This window comes from Schistosoma mansoni, chromosome 6, assembly GCF_000237925.1.
Source record: "Schistosoma mansoni strain Puerto Rico chromosome 6, complete genome".
NCBI lineage: Eukaryota > Metazoa > Platyhelminthes > Trematoda > Strigeidida > Schistosomatidae > Schistosoma > Schistosoma mansoni.
The window spans coordinates 15,659,711-15,683,790 of NC_031500.1; the positions used below are offsets into that span (position 1 = coordinate 15,659,711).

Below are 24,080 nucleotides of genomic sequence, written 5' to 3' on the forward strand. Positions count from 1 at the left end.
ACTTTGAAAAATACTGAAATCTCCACAAACCCCCTTCTAAATATAATCATATGCTCACTAGTGACTGACTTCAAGATACATGTCCTGGAGTTCTAGTGGGAAGCAGTGACCAATGGAGTTCAACCACGTCTGTTGTGAGATATCAACTCACTGAAGACAATTAGTGAATGGTTGCTCAACTTCGTGGATCAGTTGAAGTTAGACATTAACACCGTTGGATGCCAGCTCAGTGGTCTATCGGTTAAGGGCTTCGGCTCGAGACTGGTAGGTCCAGGGTTCGAATCTCACTCGCGAGAGCGGGTTCGTGGATGCGCACTGCTGAGGAGTTCCATAATAGGACGAAACGGCCGTCCAGTGCTTCCAGGTTTTCGATGGTGGTCTAGCTTCAATTGACTCATGACTTCAACTTTGAAAAATATATCGTTAGATTTAACTAAGTTCGGATAATTCGTAGTAGTAATCGTCCAGTCCATAGCTAAAGTATACAGAACATTGAACCACCACTATGAATCTCAGCTTTCTTCTCAATTATATTTTGTATTTTAAATTCGATAGTTTATAAAGAAATTAGTTTGAGAAATAGCTGTTCAAAATGTCAGTAGTTTAATTGTCCTTTGTGTTATGATGGACAGGACTGAAATATCACTAATGACTTCTCATTGATCTTCAGTTTTGTGTATGAACAATCATTTCATATATATAAAGCTAAATTACTTTAATTCTTCAATACTAATATAAACATTTGACATGGGATGACCAAACTAAGACAGTACCAATCCATGAATTTATTGATTTTTGAACTGATCCGTATTAATAAAAGCAAACTATCATGTTCGCCCCCCAAATGCCCTGGTACGGCCGTGAGTGGTGAGAGTCCGCTCTCCCTCACCAAATGCTCTCACATGACCACGCGTATATAGCGTCTGTCAGGGAGGTCCTACTCACTGCCTTCTCTTGGTGGGGGTGTTATTTACGAAATTGAGAGGACGAAAAGCGAATGTCCGGTGCTTTAACCGCACTGATGGACACGGAAAGTCCACCTAGGGGAGTTAGAAAACTCTCATTCCAAACCAATGGTGCTTATAGGCTCCAGCATCCTGAGGGAACAAATGGCGTATGAATCAATAGTTGGTCACCGGCTACCATGGAAATGCACCTCCTCACGATGATCCACTGCCTTGTGGATCAGACCTTTAGGTCAAAGTCTCCGTGTGTGGCCCCCTAAGAGAACCACCTGCTTCAGTTTGGGCACCTGGGCAGTATCACAACCCTCACACAAATCAAATGAGATTTGTGTGGCGCATATGTATCTGGTTCTTCCTTGTACCAATATTTGTGTTTAAATAAATAAATAAAACTATCGTTTTTCACGATTTCCATAATCAACGGCTAAAGACGTTGTGTGATATGGCTCAGAATCAGTTGTAATAGGGCAAATGCATCTGCTCATTATTATTTGTTAGATTCTAAGTTTCAAAATGATTCTATACCTTTTACACTACAAATCTATTCTGTTTCCGCAAATTATATTGTCTGTGTTTAGTGCTTTTTATTGATTCTGATACTGTTCCTACTTCAATCATTCTGACATTTATCTTGATAATTTCATCTCCCTATGCTCATATAGTTTGGCCACATGAACCGATGCATAAATGGTAGGTCCTACATTGTTTTTGTGATAAACGAAATGACCAACACATTCAACTGGTCGATTGAGCGGTTATATCTCTTGAAATTTGTTTAATCAAGAATTTGAAGGATCATCTAAGTTATTTAAAAATCATGCGTTATAGTCAACCAAGCTGTCACAACATTCTGTAAGAAAACAAGGTTGGTCAACTGATCGTGTTATTCAATGAACATAAAAAACAAACGTATTCAATTGGATATAAGGATGAGTAAATCTTTCACGTGAATTAAATTCAATTGGCTTTCATATGTGTAAGGATAATCGGCGAGACTATAATTTATGGACGACCTTTGAACGAATCTTAAGTGACCATGAGAAGTGTTAGTCAATCAGTAAACTGTCTGCACAGAGTAAAAATATATTATACAAAGCCAAATAATTTAAGTGAATACACTTCCTTTATATGGTCCAAAAACTTATCAAGGTTAGAAAAAGGTTCAAAGGTTCCAAAATCGTAATGCATTATAACGTCACAAAAACCCTCTCAGCCTTGACCACATAGCCTCATTGTTGTTTATGTATATTCCGCCTGTGTAAGTTTATCATTTTTATTATGGATATGTCCCTACAATACACATACCACTGAACAGCCGAAGCTTCAGTAACATCTGCGATTATTGAAGTCAATGTTACTGGTGCTTTTATTATACAGTTCGCGGTAATTATTTTAAAATACCTTAGTCTCAATCTGGATCTAGCGATAAAGGTTCCTACTCTAGCAAACGTCTTCCTTCAACATATGTTACATCGAAAGATAACATAACGCTAGTCTGCACAGGGTCTACAAATGACTCGATTGCCGCAATTACAAATACAGGAAATTCTTAGCAGTCTCATTTGTTGTAGCCGCTTAATCATCACGTCTTATCTAAAATCCTCTGTGAATCGATCGTACATGAGCATCAGGTACTGAAATTGGAGCCGTGACCTTGAAATCCCTCAAACGCTTCTGATTGGCTCGTCCATGAATTATAGTCTCGCCGAATAATCATTCTTTTTTTCCTTCTCAATCTTCAATAAAAGTACAATATCTAGCATTTACGAGCATTTAGAGTATCAGTATTGCATACAACAAGTGTATCTCCAATTGAAATTTCATTTTAATTATCTAAAATTAACTATATCTCTTTTCTATGAACAAGACACTGTAGTTTATCCAAACTCTCTGGACGAAAGAAACAGTAGCAAAAAAGAATAGTAAAAATTACAATTTGATATGAAATCCTTCAGTGAAAAGTATGTTTTTCACATGTAGCGTTTAATCACTGAATGAATGAGAAAAATGCCTAAGTAGTGATTATATTTTGAATAAAGAGCAGCAGATACGACGCTACAAATTCACGGACATATTTTTTATATAGTTGAAATCATGAGTCAATTGAAGCTAGACCACTATGGAAAACCTGGAACACTGGACGGCCGTTTCGTCTTATTATGGGACTCCTCAGCAGTGCGCATCCACGATCTCGCCTCGCGAGATTCGAACCCTGGACCTACCAGTCTTGCGCCAGAGCATTTAACCAATTGACCACTGAGCCGGCCGGCATCCAACGGTGTTGATGTCTAACCACAACCAATCCGCGGACATATATCCTATCACCTCTAGATTGTGTATTCTTTCTTCCTCCTTTTCTTTAAAAAAGAGAAGAGCTAAACTGTTCACCTTACACAATAGACAGAATAAAAGAAAACAACAACTTAATACAATCTTTTTACAAAACAAAAAAGGGGCAAAATGAAAGTACAAAGGCTAAAATGAATGAAGTCATTTAATCTAAATATATTAACAATACAAATGAATAACAATCTGTAATATTTATTGAATTATCTATCATTTACATACAATAAGGCAGAGATAAATAGACCCAGTCATTATATATTTAACTAAACAATGTTGTACAGTTCAACCATTTGGGTACCAAAAAAAAACCAAAAGAAAAGAAATACGATACCAAATAATATCATCAAACATGTTGGATTTACACACTGTATACAATTTCATAGAAGATGGTAAGACTGAAGGTATAGATTGAAAAGGTATAAGAGAAAGTTCGTGTGTGTGTGTGTGTGTGCATAGTTGACATATATATAAAGGGAACACAGCATCAATGATGCAAATAGAATTATAAACAAACAAAAAATAAGAATATCAGGATAAAAGAAAATAATCAGAGTATAAAGAAAGAATGAACGAAACACATAGAGACAAGGAAAAATAATATTTAATTAGTACTATTTACTTCATTGTCTATAATGATCCACTTCACAACAACTAACCAAACTACATAAGAACCAAACTCATTATTATATATAGTGAGTTAATTGAATGAAAGACAGGTTGTTTATTTGTTTATTAATTAATTATTGAAAACGAATACCTATTTGGAATTCTAGTAGGCTTTTCCAACTTCTCTGTGTCATTCAAATATACGACATATACCATATTCTTTTGTGTACTTACATATATACGTACATATGAGATGGGTATGAAACTTTATGTATATCTATGCATGTATGTTGGTGTGTGTGTGTGTGTGTATTTGTAACCATAAAACGATAAGGTACAAAACAAAATAGTGTAATTATGTAATCAGTAGTACATAGAGGTATTTCAATATATATATACATATACATATATATATATATATATATTCTTCTCCTTCCACCCTGTTGTTACTTACATTCTCTAATTATAATGATAATAAAAAACAAAACCGAGGAAGAAAATCAAGCAAAAAATACAACAAATATTACAAAAAATATAATTAAAACAAAAAATACTTTAATCATAAGCCATCGACTTGAACTAATTGAATTAAAATAACGAATTAATTCTGAATGACCAGCTTCGATGGAAATTGTTGCATCATCAACATTAGCATCGATACGACGAATTGATTCATCTTGTTCATGAACCTACATATATACACATTCGTAAAACAAAACTGAAAATGGTAATTGAACATTGAAAAGTTATTTTTAGAAATAGTTACTTACTTACTTACGCCTGTGTTAGGTCGGCTTACAATAAACTCTAGAGAGGCTCATAAAGAGCCCAACCAATCAGCGATTAGTTAGAAGCTATGCTACTAAAATGCTACTAAAATAACAAGGTCCTGATTGGCTGTTAACATACTGTTACTATGGGATCTCAAGGTCTTTTAATTACTATAAAACCCCTATTTTTCTGTACATAATTGAACCTTGTAGTAAAGTGCTTCTCTGATACTCGTGTCTTCTCTCTGGTCTTTCAAGTCGCTGAGTAGTGCTAGCCTGGGGTTATCCGAATAGCTAGGATCCGAATAAAGCGGTCAACTTACGAGCCATAACAGTTGGCGACGGGGATTTCGGCAAAAAAAAAACAATTGTTGTCGGGGCTTTTGGTACACAAAAAAATACAACAATTGTCGTCGAGGATTCTAGCAAAAAGAAATACAGCAACCGAGACGTGATTTGGTAATCAAACAAGCTGGTGAAATTTCGGAGTTATTATTATTATCAGCAGAAAAAAATGACGATTTCTTTAGAACAGGCGCTGATAATCTTAGAGCACCGGCAACAACAGATGCTAGCCTTCCAGCAGCAACTAGTTGAAACAGTCTTGGACAAGTTTTTCAATAATGGTGCTAAAATGGCCGTCCCAGAAGAACGCCAAGTTGAGGGTCCAATTCCCTTTATATCTGATGGAAAATGCAAAATGGGTAAGTTAGCCGGTTCAGAGCAAGACAATATCTTGCCTAATGCACATGAAACTGTGACAGTATCAGATGAGCAAGAAAAAGAAGGTTCCGCAGACAACCCCCTTAGTCCAGAATCAAATGAAACACCATTAAGTCCGCCCATCTCTGACGACAAACTTACGTCAGAACAGAACTACAGTTTGCGTGATATTGGCCAAGAAAACTGGAAGAATGCATGTCCAGAAAATAACTGGAACAATACAGTTAACCAAATTGTGCCAAAAGTGATTCGAAGTCATGGGGAGACAGAAGTTTATAATATGGGTTCGCGTAATGATGCCCATAATTCTGATGTAATTTCGTATAAAGATGAGAAAAATAAGCCGGTCGAATCAGATGGTGATCAAAAATCTGATGCAATTTTATTAGATACCGATCCTCCTAGTTATCTAATATCCTCTAATGAGAATCTTAATGAATTTGATGGAGATATTTCAGAGAATCCGAACTCCGATAACCTAAAATCAAATATCGTTCATCATCATCTATTTATTTCTAGTAGATTCTGCGTTCAATACGAGAAATATGTCCTAAATGAAGTCATACTAATTGTGTTTTGGAGATATGATGATCCAACATTATTTCGTGGGGGAGGAAATGTTGGAGAATTTCAACCTACAGATAATTTTTTTAAAAATCAGAATCTAATCTTCGAATCTTCAAAAAAAAAGGGAGGTGTTAGGTCGGCTTACAATAAACTCTAGAGAGGCTCATAAAGAGCCCAACCAATCAGCGATTAGTTAGAAGCTATGCTACTAAAATGCTACTAAAATAACAAGGTCCTGATTGGCTGTTAACATACTGTTACTATGGGATCTCAAGGTCTTTTAATTACTATAATACCCCTATTTTTCTGTACATAATTGAACCTTGTAGTAAAGTGCTTCTCTGATACTCGTGTCTTCTCTCTGGTCTTTCAAGTCGCTGAGTAGTGCTAGCCTGGGGTTATCCGAATAGCTAGGATCCGAATAAAGCGTTCAACTTACAAGACATAACAGCCTGTTACCCCTCGTCGAGGAGCATAGCCCGCTCACCAGTATTCTCCGTACAACTCTGTCCAGAGCAATCCTTTCCAGTTCTTTCCAGTTGTTATTCATCCTTTTCATATCTGATTCTATTTCCCGGTGTAATGTGTTATTTGGCCTACTTCTCTTCCGCTTCCCTTCACCATTTCAAGTTAGGGTTTTCCTCATGAGCAGGTTTGGGGTGATTTCCTTCAATGGTATGTCCGATCCACTTCCACGTCTTTTCCTAGTTTTTTCTTCACCTGGAAGCTGGTTTGTCCTCTCCCATAAAACGCTATTGCTGATAGTGTCCGGCCAGTGAATGTTGATTATCTTGCGTATACAACTGTTTATAAATACTTGTACTTTTCTGACGATAGATGTAGTTCTCCACGTTTCAACTCCGTACAGTAGAACTGTCTTGACGTTTGTATTGAAGATTTTCACTTTGGAGTTAGTTGAGAGTTGTTTAGAGTTCCATATGTTCTTCAATTGTAGAAATGCTATCCTTGCTTTGCCGATCCTCACCTTTACATCTGCATCAGATCCTTCTTGTTTATCAACGATGCTTCCCAGGTATGTGAATGTTTCCACCTCTTCCAGAGTTTCTCCATCAAGAGTGATTGGGTTGGTGTTCTCCGTGTTGTATTGGTACTAGTAGTAGTTGTACTATTAGAAATAGTAGATAGTTTTATTCACCACAGGCGATCAGAGATGACCGCGTAATATTTTGAATTTATTGAAATTAAACACGGAAACTATTGAATAATGGCTTGTTAATCTACGAGTTAACCTCTCAGAGAGAAACCTGAAGGCCTTAGGTTCCACCATTCCCGGTAGGGGAGAAGCTAGGGACTGCTAAGTAGTTTTATACTATGAAGAAACAACTGTCTAGTGCTTTCTGGTTTTTAATGGACATTTAATTAAGATGTAAACCATGGAAATCCAACAATCGCCACAAATTCCTATGGCAATATTTTAAGAGTGTATTGTATAACATTCAGCTGTAAGGTCACGTGACTCGCTCGCGCACAATCACCCGACCAACGATCAAGTAACAAATCACATAACCAAAAGAGTATATTATGATGAAGTACAAGGACGGAGCAGGGGTACATATTAAAAAATAGATATGTGGGATAGCACATAAGTCTGTTTGCACTCATTAGCTAGTCGCAGCTTACTTTCAGTGAACACATCAGAATGGCTATTCATATTAATGCAGAATTTAGGTAAAATAACAGAATAATAGTAAGAGAATAGTATGGGGAAGAGCTTCAAATAACTACGACGAACTTCTAGCCATTTCATAGTCCATCAGAAAACAGCTTTGTGAATGGATTGTTTATGGGGAAGAAAGCAATAATATTCCAAACTGAAAGCGAATTTTACATAATTTAAGAGTCTACTGTCTGTATACAGAAAGAAGAATATCACATAAATTCGTTCACACGGATGTACAATATCCATCTTCTTGAACGATTATAAAGAAAGAGGTTTTTAGGAGTCCCTAGACTGCTTTTGGCTTATAAATTAGTGTTAGAATTGAAGATTAGGAGTTAGGGTTAAAGTGCTCATCACAAACTAACACCAGTTAAAATTCATGAATACTTTATCGCTATATAGATTGAAGATTTTCAATACAAATGTCAAGGCAGCTCTACTGTATGGGGCCATCATCCAGAAGATACAGGTGTTTGTCAACAGTTGTCTACGCAAGATACTTCAGATCAGCTGGCCAGACACTATCAGCAACAAGTTACTGTGGGAGACAACAAACCAGATTTCAGTGGAGGAAGAAATCAGGAAGAAGCTCTGGAAGTGGATAGAACACACATTGAGGAAATCACCCAACTGCGTCACAAGGCAAGCCCTCACATGAAATCCTCAAGGCCAAAGGAGGAGAGGAAGACCAAAGAACACAATACGTCGAGAAATGGGGACAGATATGAGAAGAATGAACAACAATTGGATAGAACTAGAAAGGAAGGCCCAGGACATAGTGGATTGGAGAATGCTGGTCGGCGGTCTATGCTCCATTGGGAGTAACAGGCGTAAGTAAGTAAGTAAGTATATATATTGAAGAGTTTGGAATTTAGGATTAGGAGAATTAAAGTTTAGATCAGAATTAACGGTTTATAATTAGGATTAACGAACAGTCACTTTTAATCTATGGCAAAAAAATGTAGATTTTCGTTATCATTTTAAAGGTTTGTGCAATATACCAAAGCATTTGTACTGTTCGTCTTAATTGAAATAGGACAAAAGTCATATTCATCTTCTAATTTCGTATAAAATACCTAACAGTAAATGGATCTGATTAGTTAGTCACGAAATTAGATTTTTAATAGAATAATAAATACAACTCAGTAACAAAAGTATGAGATCATATACTCGATTTTGAAGTACAGCTTTTTGAGTGAAGAGTAGTCATATTACCCGGTCACTTAAGACGTTGTACGAAGTATGAGATTTAAACATGAGGGCAAGAGATTGAAAGTTGAATATTGCAACATTAACCCGTCCATTCTACTAACCTATGGATACATTTAACTGAAAAGTGAATTTCTACTATCAACTCACTATACACTCTTTTCAGCTAAATGATGTCGGTTGGGCTGAAGTTTGCACAGAATTATTATTTAAGTTAGCTATGTCAAGAGCGCTTTTTTGTTAAGACAGTTTACTTTTGTTGAAATATTTCTGAAATTAAATTTTAACACCATTGTTGAACAATCAATTGGATGGAACTAGCCATTATACATCAACTTGATTGACTATGAGAAAGCATTTGACAGTGTGGATAAGACGACCATACGGAACATTCTCCGACACTAAGGAGTACCTGAGAAGATCGTCAACATCATACGGAATTCACACGACGGACTACATTACAAAGTGGTGCATGGAGGACAGTTGATATATGCATTCCAAGTGACAACCGGTGTCAGATAGGGCAGCTTACTCTCTCCCTTTCATTTTCTTCTGGTGGTTGACTGGATTATAAAGACCTCCACATCTCACGGGAACGACTGAGTACAATGGACAGCCAACATGCAACTAGACGATTTGGACTTCGTCGATGACCTAGACCTTGTATCCCATGCACAACAACAAGTGCAGATGAAGACAACTAGTGTAGCAGAAGTAGGCCCCAACATACACAAGGCAAAAACCAAGATCCTCAAATACAACACAGAGAAAACCAACTCAATCACACTTCATGGAAAGACTCTGGAACAGGTGGAAAATTTCACGTATCTGGGCATCATCATCGATGAACAAAGAGGATTTGATGCAGACCTAAGAACAAGGATTAGCAAAGTAAGGATAGGATTCCTACAGTTGAAGAACATATGCAACTCAAAACAACTGTCAACCAATATCAAAGTCACAATCTTCAATACGAATGTCAAGACAGTTAGTTCTATTGTGCGGAGTTGAAACTTCCAGAACTACTACAACCATCACCAAGAAATTATAGATAATCATAAACACTTGTCTACGTAAGATACTCAATGTCTGTTGACCGGATACCATCAGCAACAGTCTACTGTAGGAGAAAACAAACCACCCTGCATCCAAATAAGGAATTAGGAAAAGACATTGGAAGTGGATAGGACATACATTTAGGAAATTACCAAACTCCATCATGAGGCAAGCGCTAATTTGCTATCCTGAATGGAAACGGAAAAGAGGAAAGCCAAGAAATACACTACACCGGGAATTGGAGGCACACATGAAAAGGATGAATAGCATCTGGAAAGAACTGGGAAGGATTTTCCAGGACAGAATTGGATGGAGAATACTGGTGGGTAGCCTATGCTCCTCTGTTAGTGGTAACGAAAGTAAGTAATGTGCTTACACAGTTGACAAATACTCAGTGTGTGGAAAAAATGTTATCAATCAACGAGTAACACTGGAAGACGATTTTACAATGTCGCGAGTTAATTGTAGTCAAACATGTGAAATATTGTATGCCGTCCATCGCGAGACCTAAAGGTTCTGGGTTCCAAACCCGACGGGGATAAATCTTGACAGTCCTAAGTAGTTTCACAGTCGGATTCTTCTTGACTTGCAATTGGTGTATAACTAGGAAAAATTGATTTAAACTATTAAAACAAGCTTGTTGATTAACTAAAGTACCAAATGATAGTTTTTAGTTATAATCTAGCCATCTATAAAAAGATAAATACATTGCTATGGCGAATTTAGGTACTTCCTTTACATGATATTATTGATTAATTTATCAAAAATGTCGATAAAACACGAACAAAAACACACGATTGAATTCAATCTTTTCATCGTCTATTCATTCATATATATACAAACAACAATGGAATAACAAAATAGAGTTTACTTGAAAATACTTTTAAGTTAGAAAAGTAATAGAAAATAAAATGGTATCATTAAAATGAATACAAAAATGTCGAATCAATCTTTAAGTCTCCTGATACTTATTAGTTATTTATTTAAACGCATAAATATTGGTACAAGGGGGCACCAGATATATATATGCGCCACACAAATCTCATTTGATTTGTGTGAGGGCTGTGATACTGCTCAGGTGCCCAGACAAAAGAAGATGGGTCACATCCGGAGCCTTCGACCTAAAGATCTGATCCACAAGGCAGTGAAGCATCGTAAGGAGATGCAGTCCCATGGTAGCCGGTCATCAACTATTGATTCATACGCCAATTGTTCCCTCAGGATGCTGGAGCCTATGAGCACCATTGGTTTGGAATCAGGGTTTTACAACTCCCCTAGGTGGACTTTTCGTGTCCACCAACCCGGTTAAAGCGCCGGACATTCGTTTTTCGTCCTCTCAATTTCGTAAATAACACCCCCGCCAAGAGAAGGCAGTGAGTAGGACTTCTCTGATAGAGGCTATATACGCGTGACCATGTGAGAGTATTTCGAGAAGGAGGGCAGACTTTCCCCACTCTCAGACGTACCAGGGCATTCGGGGGCCGTCTCCTGATACATAATTAGTACAAAAGATATCCATATTTTCATCCATCCGATTTGATAAGAAATAATAATGATAATTTGATAGAAGAATTTTGTGGAGATAAGTTCAATTGCGAATTGTTGTGCATTAGTAATGTGAACCATATTTGATTCGACAAGTTCGATGAAACCTGAGGGTCTTTGAGGTATGACGTCTGGCTGAATCGTGATTACGGACTGACGTTAAAACTAGCATACTAGGATGAAGCATTTGTTTGAGTCCCGAGTTTTTAATGGTACGCCGATAGATGTCAATCTGTGATGAATATCATTTGTAAAAGTAATTGATTCCATAATCATTTTTCCATATTACCCAATTATTCATTCTTTTTTGTTGTTTCGATAAAAAAAAACTGACTTCATTGTCAGGTTCATATATCTATGGTCATTCTGTAGCATTATAAGTCTGTATACTGACCAACAAGAATAGTAGCTTTCCAAACGGTGTTAGTTCATGATACAAACTGCCAATAAACTATATAAATCTCCAGAAACTATATAACTAAGACATCTAAAATGTATGATTATGTAAAAATTAATACATAATTGATGAATAGTGAAAACAAATAACAAATTTAACTAACCATAGTAGCTAATTGTTGAAAAATTTGCCCCAGTTCAACAATTGTATGCTCAATACTTTGCATTGCATCTGATCGAGATAATAAGTAGGAATCAGTTTGATCAGGATTAATATATTTTTGAGCAAGTCCTAAATTTGAGTTTATAGGTAGAGTAGATGGTCCTAAATTTCCTAAACCATCCAATCCATCATTTCCTTGTTTTTCACTGAGTAAAGCTTCTCTGGCACGTTCATCATCCTTTATAATTATGAAAAGAAAAAACAACATTGAGGGTCACCACTATTTAGATGAACGCATAAGTTAAAAGTGTAACTCTTCGTAATTTTAAACAAATGTCCAATTATCAAACCTATTTAGTGAAATTATAATGATAGCTGACAATTAGGAGATATGAAAATGACCTTGAGAAGATTCACCTATTTACTGGGGTCAAAATAAAGTTATGGATTAGTAAGACGAATTAAGATAAAGGTTGAAAATTTTTATTTATTTAAACACATAAATATTGGTACAAGGAAGCACCAGATATATATATGCGCCACACAAAAAATTGTCATTTCATTTGATTGTGTGAGGGATGGGATACTGTCCGGGTGCACAGACCGAAGCAGGTGGTATTCTTAGGGGGCCACACCCCCAGCCTTTGACCTAAAGATCTGATCCACAAGGCAGTGGAGCATCAAAAGGAGATGCAGTCCCATAGTAGCCGGTGACCAACGATCGATTCATACGCCATTTGTTCCCTCAGGATACTGGAGCCCATGTGCACCATTGGTTTGAAACCAGTGTTTTCCAAGTCCCCTAGGTGGACTTTCCGTGTCTACAGGCCCAGTTAAAGCGCCGAACATTCGCTTTACGTCCTCCCAATTTCGTAAATAACACCCTCGCCACGAGGAGGCAGTAAGTAGGACTTTCCTGGTAGAGGCTGTATATGGTGTGGCCGTGTTAGAGCGTTTCGAGAGGGAGAGCGGACTCTCCCCACTCTCGGCCGTACCAGGGTATCCGGGGTTATATATAATCGTGGACAATTAAGGACCTATCAGTTGAATTAAGATTAATAGTGCTGGTTGTACGTTTAGTTGATCAAACCAGAGATACTAAGTCATAGGAACCGGGGTGCTGATTGGTGAATTTGCCATGTGATACTATCAGAAGCCTTCAAGACACAATATCTTTCTCAGCAGAATGACGATGTAAGCAAACACTAGGCTAAATAAGCAAGCTAATTACAGTCAATATTATGTACCTTAAAGCATTTAAACAGAGTTTGTGTGTGGATTGAGTTTACGTTTTAAATATTTTAAAAACTTCACAATAACTGATTATCACTGGGAAGAAACTATTGCAGTAATGAAGTCTTAATGCTATCTACCTATTAACAAAAGATAAATGCATACGATGCTTGTGACCCGACACAAATGTGAATCACAGTAAGCACTGAAACCTTATATTGACTAACACACAAAAAATGACAACAAAAGGAAAAATAGTGGGGAGAAATTAACAATATACCAACATTAGTGGACTGAAGGGAAAAGTGAAGAAAACTGATGATAGAAATGTTATAGTTTTTAAATTACGAACTAATATCTTAGCTAAACCGGTACTGAAAATCTAGAATTAGTGGATGATTGTTTCGTTCAAGTATGGGACTCGTCAGAGGTGAACGTCCACGACCATGTATTCAAGAATCAAAGCTATAATCTCCGCAAATCCTCCTATATTTATATTAATCATGTACTCACCTGTGACTAGCTTCAGCACGCAACTACTAGAGTTCTAGTAAGAATTCGTGACCAGTGGAGTCCAACCATATCAGGTGTAAGACAGTTATCAACCGAAGACAATGGATGAGGGTTGCGAGATATCGTTAATCGATTGAAATTAGACAATAACACCATTGGGTATCGACTCAGTGGTCTAGAGGTTAGGCATTCGTGAGCGAGACTGAAGGCCCTGGATTTGATTCCTAAGCGCGAGGTCATGGGTGCGCACTGCAGAGGGTTTCCATCCAGCGCTCTCAGGTGGTTTAGCTAAGATCAGTTCATGACTTGAAAACTACAAAACTTCTACGATCCCCACAAATCCTCCTATAGAGATTTATTAACAGAATAAAGCTTTGACCGTTTCACGATCTAATCCAGCTGAAATGAGGATAAGTTGATTGGTCCACTTTCTACAAATCAGAACCGATTGGCGAATCGAAATGTTAGAAGATTCTTTATAAGTTCTATTGTTCCGACTTCTGGATCTTTATTGTGCGGGTTTATTGGGTTATGCATTTTTCTTTTTCAATTCTTGTTTTGATTTGGAAAGAACCGAGCGAAATATAATCTTCAAGGTATATCAAACAATAGAACATAAAACAATAAAAGTAACAGTTGATATGACATTTAAGATTTAAAGGAAATTAGAAAACAATGTTTACTTTTAACAAAACTGACGGAATAACAACATGTGGAGGCTTTACAGATGACATTGTTTCAGATGATTCATACTTGTCATCCAATGAACTATATTTGCTTTTACGAGCATTCTGTGACTTTATATTCTCAGAACGGTATTCTAGCACTCCTCGAAATTGATCAGACATTTTAGCGAGATGCGTTTGCAAAACCATTAGTACTGAACGAGAGTGTGTAGATTGTTGTTTCCCAACAGATACCTGTGACAAAAAGAAATAGTAAGACTTGATTAGAGAAATATCCTGATAATGAAAAAGAATTTAATTTAACTCGATTATTATAATGGTTTTCGTGCGAAATGAGATTTCAGAAAGCATATAAAAATTAGATGATGTATGTCGTAAGACTGTAGCATAAACTATTAGTCTACACATAGTATGATAAAACGGAATCCCAATATTTGGGTTTATCTATGATTTTCATAAATTACCCAATCGAATCCTACTTCAGTATTCATTAGTAATACACTTTGAAACAAACTGCTAGAAGTCTTGGATGGACAAAGTGTGGGTACACATGGGATGAGATCGAACGCATCAGAGTACATAATGAAGTGATAGTTGTGAGAATATTGAAGAATGTTTGTATTATGCTGTTAGTAAATCTTATTCTTATATTGATAAAAGTTAGAAATTTGTCTTTTACGGTGATAAGATCTCATTTTCGATTCTTCCTCTCTCCGATAAAGCGAAACTTTCAGTCTTAATTTCTTCATTACATTTGATATCAAAAGCTACGTGAATTACGTGAACATGTATGGACATGTATGAACATGTATGTAGCCTGAATATATAATCTTTTCTAACTTTTCACTTACGGTTACGAGCTGTCCACAAAACAGCTTTAATAGAAAAATAAAGACTATGCTAGGCTAGCAGGAAATGAGAATGTTTGCTTTCCTCCATTAAACATTCAGTTGGTCCTATTCCATTTTCATATCTGATACGATGGCTAAGAATTAAGCCTAACAGTTAGGTCTTAATATATCGTAGTGAATGACCTGGAAACTTTCAATTACCTATGTCATTTTATTATGAGAGCCTTTCCTTCTGACTACTAGTATTGTTTTCAATTTAAAATCATTCAGAGGTTCGAGTCAATAACATGGTCTTGTGAGCATTTGTTACTCAGTTACATAAGTTTATTGGGTTTATCTATCAATTAGCATTCTACTTTTTTTCGTTCTAACAATCGATAATCGGTTCATAAAATGTCATTAAATTCCCTCTCTATAACAGTGACAACGAGGATGAATAATAGTTAAACTTGACTTTGAGAAGTCTCATAGGTGATAATCTTGTGGAGTCTTGAAAAAGCATAAGATCATGCACGAATTACAGAGTATTCTGATCTCATAAATTTAATTTAAGATACACATTCCACCATTGACCTTTACTAAAGATGAATATTGCCCCATATAGTCTATATATCCCCTAAGTGGAATCAACATTAACAGCAACTGTAAAGGAAAGAAAACTCTGAAAATCCCTCCACAGCATTTTATTGGACCTGGGATTTTCTATCTTGAACACGTACGCTTGACCTCGAGTCCACTGAGGCTGGGTCAACTGGTTTACATATTTAATTACAACCAATTCTTAATATCGTGCAACCATGACTGACAATTATGACCAGTATGATGGTACACTTTCTGTCCTGAAACTTGATTATATAGTTATGTGTAAAACACAGACACACCATCAAAGTACTGCACAAGATGTAGTAAGTCAAAAAACAAACATAGAGACTATGGTTGATAGAAGTTCCACGAAACGTATGTCAGACTGTCTCACAATCTTTAAGTGGTTATTTTGATGGAGTTTCGTTCTCTGAGCTGGATGGTTTGGTCATGGAGCTTTCATCGTCCTTCTGAACGACATCATCGGCACAAACTTCGGGTAGAAGTGAAGTGTTCGAATTTCTCCGCACGTAGTTCACAGCTTGTCCTGCACACCTCGATGTTGATTGGTTCTTGTTGACCTTAAATCTGTTATTGTTTACTTCTTTTTAAACTCCATCAAAATCATCCACCTGAGCTACAAATCTTCCCCGCTATCTCAAGTGGTTATTCTCTAAAAGATCTGTCAATCTTAAGTGAAATGAACGTTTTTTTAAAATAATAATCTTGGATTAGCATACAAGTTTGATGCAATTGTAGATTATGTCACCTAGTGACTAGGAATCAAAATCCCTTAAAACAATCAATATAATTCAGGGAAAATACTTCCTAATAAGGATCTAATGAGACTATCAGTCAGTCACAACGTAGAACTTCGTACGTACGTACGTACATCAGTTCGAGTTGCCATACTACATCAGCACAGAGATGCAGTTTCCGATTCAAATCCCATAGTGGTAGAATTAGTAGCAGTATAAGCAGTAATCCGAAAGATCAGGGTTTGAAGAGGTTATTGAAGGAGTATAATCCAGTGAAATAAATTTGAAAAGAGAAAAAAGATAAGACATAAATAATTCAGAGGATTAGAATTTGCGAGAACACAGAGAGTGGATGCACCTTCGCCATTGCAAACGATTTTGAGCCATGTCATTCAAGGTCTCTAACGATCGATTGCTATCATCACGCGAATCCCAACCAGTTAGCCTACACCTACCAACATGGCTCAGTCCACTTGTCAGTGATTTCATGGATTTATGCCACGTTTTAGTCTGGCCGCCCCTAGCTTTCTTCCAACCCACTCCTACACCATAAAGCATTGCACGTCGGGGCAGTCGGTGGTTGGGCATACGTAACACGTGTTCCAGCCATCTCAACTGACGAAGTTTCACTACCTCATCAATCGATTTGCTATCCTTACCTAGTAACCGTTTCCTAACAACTACATAACGTACTCGGTGGTCCCAGGATATACGAGCAATGCTTCGAAGACACCTATGATCGAATACTAGTGGCCTACGAATATCCTCTACTCTTATCGGCCATGTTTCACTGCCATAAAGTAGGGCGGAACGAACTGCTGCACAGTAAACCCGTCCTTTGGTTGCTAGACGGACATCTCGCCTATGCCATAAATGACGCAAGTTGGCGAAAGCTAGATGAGCCTTCTGTATCCGTGCTGAGATTTCGTCACATACCAGACCACAAGGGCTGATGAGACTCCCAAGATAAGTGAAGCGGTCAACATGCTCAACTAATTCAATACCTATCATTAGTTCGGATGCCGATGCAACCCAATCCTGAAGTAACATTTTGCACTTCGAGGAGGATAATCGCATCCCAAACATATCTGCATAGTTGCTTACAGTGGTGAGAAGACTCTGCATTTTGTCAGCGTCTTCACCAAATAGAACTATGTCATCGGCGTATTCTAAGTCAATAAGTGAGCCTCCCGGTAAAAGTTCAACTGCTGGAGATTTAGATGATGAAAGTGTTATCTCTAAAAGCATGCCAACGACAAAGTAAAACAAGAATGGAGAACAAAGTTAAACAAGAATGAAGAAGTTAAACAAGAATGGAGGCTATACGATATATTGGATAGTTAACAATCAAATTCCGAGGAATAGAAAGTTGTAAGTAAACTAAATAACTTTAAATTATGATGATAAAACCATAATAATTAAAAATGGCAATAATAATAGTTTTATATAAAGTTGATAGAATAATGTGACAGTAAGTAAACTTTTATTGTTCTGACTCATAACATTATATATAACTTATCAACCAGAAACAAATTCATTTACTAGACTTTTTGACGAAGTTCGAACTTGAGACCAAGTGACTGAAAGTTAGAAGCTTCAGTAATTAAACCACTGATACAAAAGGTAAAAAAACTTATACATAAATTCTAATTAGTATTATGTGAATAAATGTAGAAAATAATAAACCAATTAACGGTGTTTCCTTCAAGTTTCATATTGTTGATAAAACAATACATTGGAATGTAACAGTCTATGGTTGAAGCTATGTTGATTACCACTTTGGATGAAGTTGAGAAACAGACATAGAATATGTATATTAAGTGTAATATATTTGGTTTAATTCTTCTATTTTAAGAACATATGGTACTCGAACACTTTATATTCTTTTAAATATACAACCAAAATGGAATGGTGCATTCATCTGATACGCAATTAACACCGAAAACAACGCTATGAAAATTTTTACTCTACAGTGTGAATGTCGATTTTAAGTCAATGAACATGGGTATTTGAAATTGTTGACAAGTTCCATGTTGGTACTCCTCTCTCTGTGACAATCCAGTCAGCCAGTTGCAACGTAGAACCTGATATGTATGTACATCGGTTCAAGTTGCCAAACTCCGTTAGCATAGAGAGATTAAATTGTTAGGCCGAATGCCAGAATAGTAGAGGCAATAACAGTATCAGTGGTAACAGGAAAGATTAGACATCGGAGATGCGACTCAAGAAAACATAATCACGAGGACCGTAACCAGGGTGTCTACATCTGTTGGCATGACTCAGTCTAATTGTCAATGACTTCGTGAAGTGATGCCACAACAACTACTTACGTTAAAACTGGATCACAAATATTGTGTTAAGAGCAATAAAACCAATATATGTTCCTATCAACTAATTCCTGAGGAAAGACCTATTCATGAAAATAAACTTAGTTCAACTCACCTGAGATTTCGAAATTTCTTGTAAATTAGCAATCCTATTGTTTAGATTCGCTATAGACTCTTTTATAACATATGTCAAGTGTTGAATTTCCGAACTATGATCATCGAATAGCGTTTGTTTACGAGCTAATGCATTCAACTGTTCCAATTTAGAAAATGTATTCGTTAGATCTTGACTAATAACTGAGGCCGCTTTCATAAACTGTGAACGTTGACTAAGAGCGGTAGATTTTTTATTAGAGTGATCTTGATTCTTCATAGATCCATTTGGAACATTAATTTTGTGTGAAATATTGTTTTCAAATACGGAATCATTGGAATTAGCTTTAGGCATCCCCAAAGATGTGTGATCCATTACGTGATTTCCAAATGAATTAGAAGATAATTCATCTTGACGCTTAAATTCATTCAATTTAGAACGACTAAGTTGAACGGAACGTATAAAATCGGAGGTACGATCAACTGCTGAACACATCTGAAATGGATGAGATAGCTATTCCTTAGGATAATGGAATTTTCAAAAACAAAGTAATAAATCATTTATGCTCAATAATTGGTCACAAGCTGTCAAAATCACTAGTTAGAGCACAAAATATTGTTATAGCTCAGTACATTGAACAAAATCATGTGCACTGATGAGCAGCCCAATATGCTTCAACAAAGGAAATTGAAAAATTTCTCCGTAGGACAAAAAGAATAGGCGAGAAATTCGCATAATTGGACAAGGATGAAAGTAAGTCTCAACATAAAGAACCAAAAACATTTGGGTTGTAGCTCTATAACAGTCCAGAAAAAAGTATGAATTCAAGCTTATTAAAGGCTAGAGAATACCCAAAACGCCTATTTTCGTACATAAACAGTAAGACAGAGAAGAGTGTAATATTTCGGAATTGCATGGAAATGGGTCAATAATATCATTCAGGGGAGATAACTCACAAAGTTATTTATTTAAACACTAACATCTTGGTACTATACGGTACTAAAAGTGCCTTACGCAAATAAATTCATACTATTGTGAAGAAATAAGGGGGCGAACGATAGTACATCTAACAAATAAATGAACAGAAACCGTATTTAATAAGACAATACAGTTCAGTTAAAGATACAGCCAAGAAAAAAATTTCCAATTTGGTTATCTCACTTTGACGAGCTACAACATCTCTAGCTTGGAGGCTAAGTGTAACAATCATATAACAGAGCTGCTGATGCTGACGAGTTGTAAACCCGATCTTTTACAGCCAAGTTATCATGACGGCGTGAACAACAGTCCCAATTGCAATAAACTGCTCTGGGCTTTGATATACATAGATCGATTTTATTTACCAAAGCACCGCTAACACATACAACTAACAAAATATGAAAATTCTCCAACCATTTTTAGTGACACATCACAAAAACTGGGTACAGGCACTGTCTCCTATCGGTTTTGCAGCAGTAATTTGGATTTTAGAGATGAAAAGTACATGGCACACTCACAACCACCAATTTCCAGTTGATCCTACAACTGTTTTATAAACGTATTTGCAGTAGATACATTCTAGTCACAGGGACAATTAAGTCATACTAAATAAACTCTAGATAATGTTACCATTCAAGAACTAAATGTAATTAGGCTATTAAGTAAGCTTATTGTGACGAAATCAACACGATCTCACGAAACACATGGTAGGTCACATACATTTTTATCGCAAATCCTTTAGGTAAATATTTTAATCAATTGGTAACCCAAGGTACGTTATCAAGCTACTGGAAGAACATATTAAATTATGTTTTCAGAGCAGTTAGGGTGGATAAGCCTGACAATTATCGTTTTGTAAGTCTAACTAGAACAGCTGTCCAAATTTTGGAGATTATTCTCGTGGAATTATTTACACACCTAGATGAAAACCTGGTACTCTCCACAAAGCGACATGGTTCCAGGACAGGTTATTTATGTCATATATTTATTAGTACAATCTAAAGTCGGTGTGTTCTAAAGGATAATAAGCTACCTATAGAAAAAGTTTTTAATGACTTTATCAGGGCTTTTAGCAGCTCCAGACACCAGACTGTTCTTTAAGTTAAACAATGTCGGAATCAAAGGAAATTTGCTGCTGTGAACAAATAAATTATTTAGCTGGACGAGTACAAGAAGTATGGGTTAGCTCCAAATTTATCGGCTAGAAAAGTGCCTAGTGAAGTGTCATTAGTCTTGTCTGTGAATTCTCTCTGTATTTTTCCGTCATAAATAATCTTCTTATGTCCCAACGATATCAAGATAGGGAATGCGATACAAAACGAATGGGATAATGTAATAAGAAGACGAAGATTATCAGAACTATGTGATTTTTATATATAAATGTTCTTAACAATTATATGTGTGATCAGATTGTTCGAAATGTATTGCGCTAATATATCGAAATTATCGAAATTTATCAAAGGGACTAACTGCTTTGAATGGGATAGTGTCGATGTTAAGAAAGATATATAGGAATTAGAGAAACGGTACAGTACTTTTCATTTATCGACGTCCCCAAATAAATTATGATATATACTGACCATCTAGACATAAATAAATACACGATGAATGGTGTCGAGTCACTCATTATCATGACAGACTGTGATCTAGGGAGCTTTACACCAATTAATATTTGAAAAACACTGCACATTATCGTGCAGTAGTTAAAAAAGTGCTAGGACCTGCCGAGCAATACGTAGAGCTTTCAGTTAACTAGATGACAAGACATTTATGACATTGTATACGGCGTTCATTCGACTAGGTCTTGAGTAGTGTATACAGACAGCCCTGTCTAAATAAGAATAAAGTATTGAAAAAGGATCAAAATACCACAGCTAAGTTGATTCTCTGAATTTTGAAGCTGTCATATGACGAGAGATTAGCTAAAATAAACCTATTCCTCCTAATACATGGAACTAGAAGTAACCTAATTAGTTTTAAAATTATCGGATAGTAACTTTGTAACCAACGTTCTTGCTTTTTGTCCTCCAGAACAGAAAATTTACAAGAAGACTACGAAAAAGTTTACAGACCCATAGACAATTACTTGGCAACTAAGTGCAGACTTTCCCAGTGAGCCATCAACCAGAACTAAGCATGTGGCCATAGCAATTGTCGCAGTATCTAAATGGAAGTTTGGTCAACTGAAGGACTTCCCACCCCTCTAACGTATGCAGATATTTAAGTCTTCGAGCGCTCCATAAAAAGAACAGCGGTATTCCAGTTATTGATTCCATCTGTTGACTTCGACCATGTTAATAAACTAAAAATACCACTGTAATTTTGCTTCAATTAAATTCTACTCAGTCAACGCACCATTTTTTTAGTGTCCGGACATGTTGAGAGATGAATTAATGTTCCCAACGGCCGTTGTCGGTACTCGATTGAAGATGTTATGCAACTTGATGGGAGAAAGGGTTAGTATCCCAGATTTCATATGAATTTCACACCACTAACATATAAAACGCACAGTTAGGGTGAGTATAGCTCTGTTCACGGCGTTGCTTAGATGCATACTAACTGTAATCAGATGCAATTTCGCCTATTAACGTTGCTCGAAAGCATATTATGAAGGAGTATGTTTCAGTTGATAACCAGGAGATAAGTGGAAAGACATTTTGTTGACACACAAATTGGAGTGTATACCATGAGTCTACGTCCAACTCCCGATTTCCATATATACTTCTGACACTAATGGAAGGAGAAAATACCTTCGCAGACTAGTGTTCCAAAAGATTGTCTATGGGAAAATAACATTCCCGGAAAGTAGATTAACCCCGGAAATCGGAGAAGGAATGAAGCGTGTTGCGCAGAAATTAATTATCTTTCGTATGACATGGGATACCCTAATAGAATGGATGATCCTAAAAAGTAAAATGAAACATTCCTAAAGGGTAATGAAGATGTTTTAACAAGGGTTTGCCCAGATTTAACAAACTGAGAAGCTGATATAAACCAGCCAGCCAAAAAAATGTTGGGAGTTTAGCGTCATCTTCGAGGGGGCAACGAAGCCCTCTAACCATTAAATAGTGATAAAATTCTTTCATATGACTTACATGATAATTAGAACTTAGTTGCTGAATTTAACCCAGATAAAGCCGAAAGTTAAAACCAAACAATTTAAGTGGTTTACTCAGAGAACACTAACATTAGCACATCGTAGTCATACTGCTGAAATACACAGTGAAATGCGTTCATAACACAGAAAGTAGTTTTGCTGGATTATTACCCTTAATCCTAATGAGCTCCCAGGTACTGATGGATTACATTTTTTATTGCCATTCTTCCTGGCAGACACTTTCATAACCATTATGAGAGTTACCTAAAAAAGACCAGCTTTCAAAACTCAGTGCCTAAGGGATCGGAAAGATACCTTAATCGGTCCTAGTAAGTAATATTTTTAATTTCTGTATAACTGACGTAAGTCTGGACCAAGACTTTTCCGTTGCCTTAAAGACAGAATAGGAGTGAATGGAGCAATATCTGGATAGAAACCTGCAAAAGGTAGTGTCATGAGGCACAATTTTAGGTCCTGAACTGTTAATAGATTTCTTAGGCATCTAGGTCCCCACCACTTATTTTCAGATGCAAACGTTTAAAGAGTAATGAGTACTGATGCTGATAGGCTAAACTATGTCTTAATATATATTTCGGTACTTCAGAGTATTTAACGGGTGAGTACTAATTAAGTGTCAGGTTTTCCTAATCTCTTCTACAACGATGAATTAAAATACAGATCTTTTATTCTTTGTTGCAGAACGCAAGACTTCGTGCCATTATTCTGAGTCTGAAGTGACGAATTGGATACCAACGTGTTTTTATTTTCTCTAGGACTAACCATTTTTGAAGTCATTACAACAGTCAGATAAACTCGGGGTGGAATTAGATCCTTTCATCCGAGTGATCACTGAATGAAACACCTTACTCGTAGGAGTGGTTATCGTCTCACCAGTGAACTCCTTAATGTATAAACTAGATCTTCACAGGAAAAC

At 36.5% G+C, this 24,080-nt stretch overlaps 1 protein-coding gene across 1 annotated transcript in view; it reads right to left on the minus strand.

The window, feature by feature from the left end:
• Positions 1-23,398, minus strand: part of Smp_176270 (putative syntaxin) — a gene marked incomplete at both ends in the record, with an annotated part of 36,042 nt that extends 12,644 nt beyond the window's left edge. Inside the window, 5 exons of the mRNA XM_018798397.1 lie at positions 4,433-4,606; positions 12,029-12,248; positions 14,473-14,693; positions 19,093-19,566; positions 23,318-23,398. Coding sequence (XP_018653343.1) covers positions 4,433-4,606; positions 12,029-12,248; positions 14,473-14,693; positions 19,093-19,566; positions 23,318-23,398 — 1,170 coding nt within the window. The remainder of the gene's footprint in view (positions 1-4,432; positions 4,607-12,028; positions 12,249-14,472; positions 14,694-19,092; positions 19,567-23,317) is intronic.
• Positions 23,399-24,080: the final 682 nt, after the last annotated feature.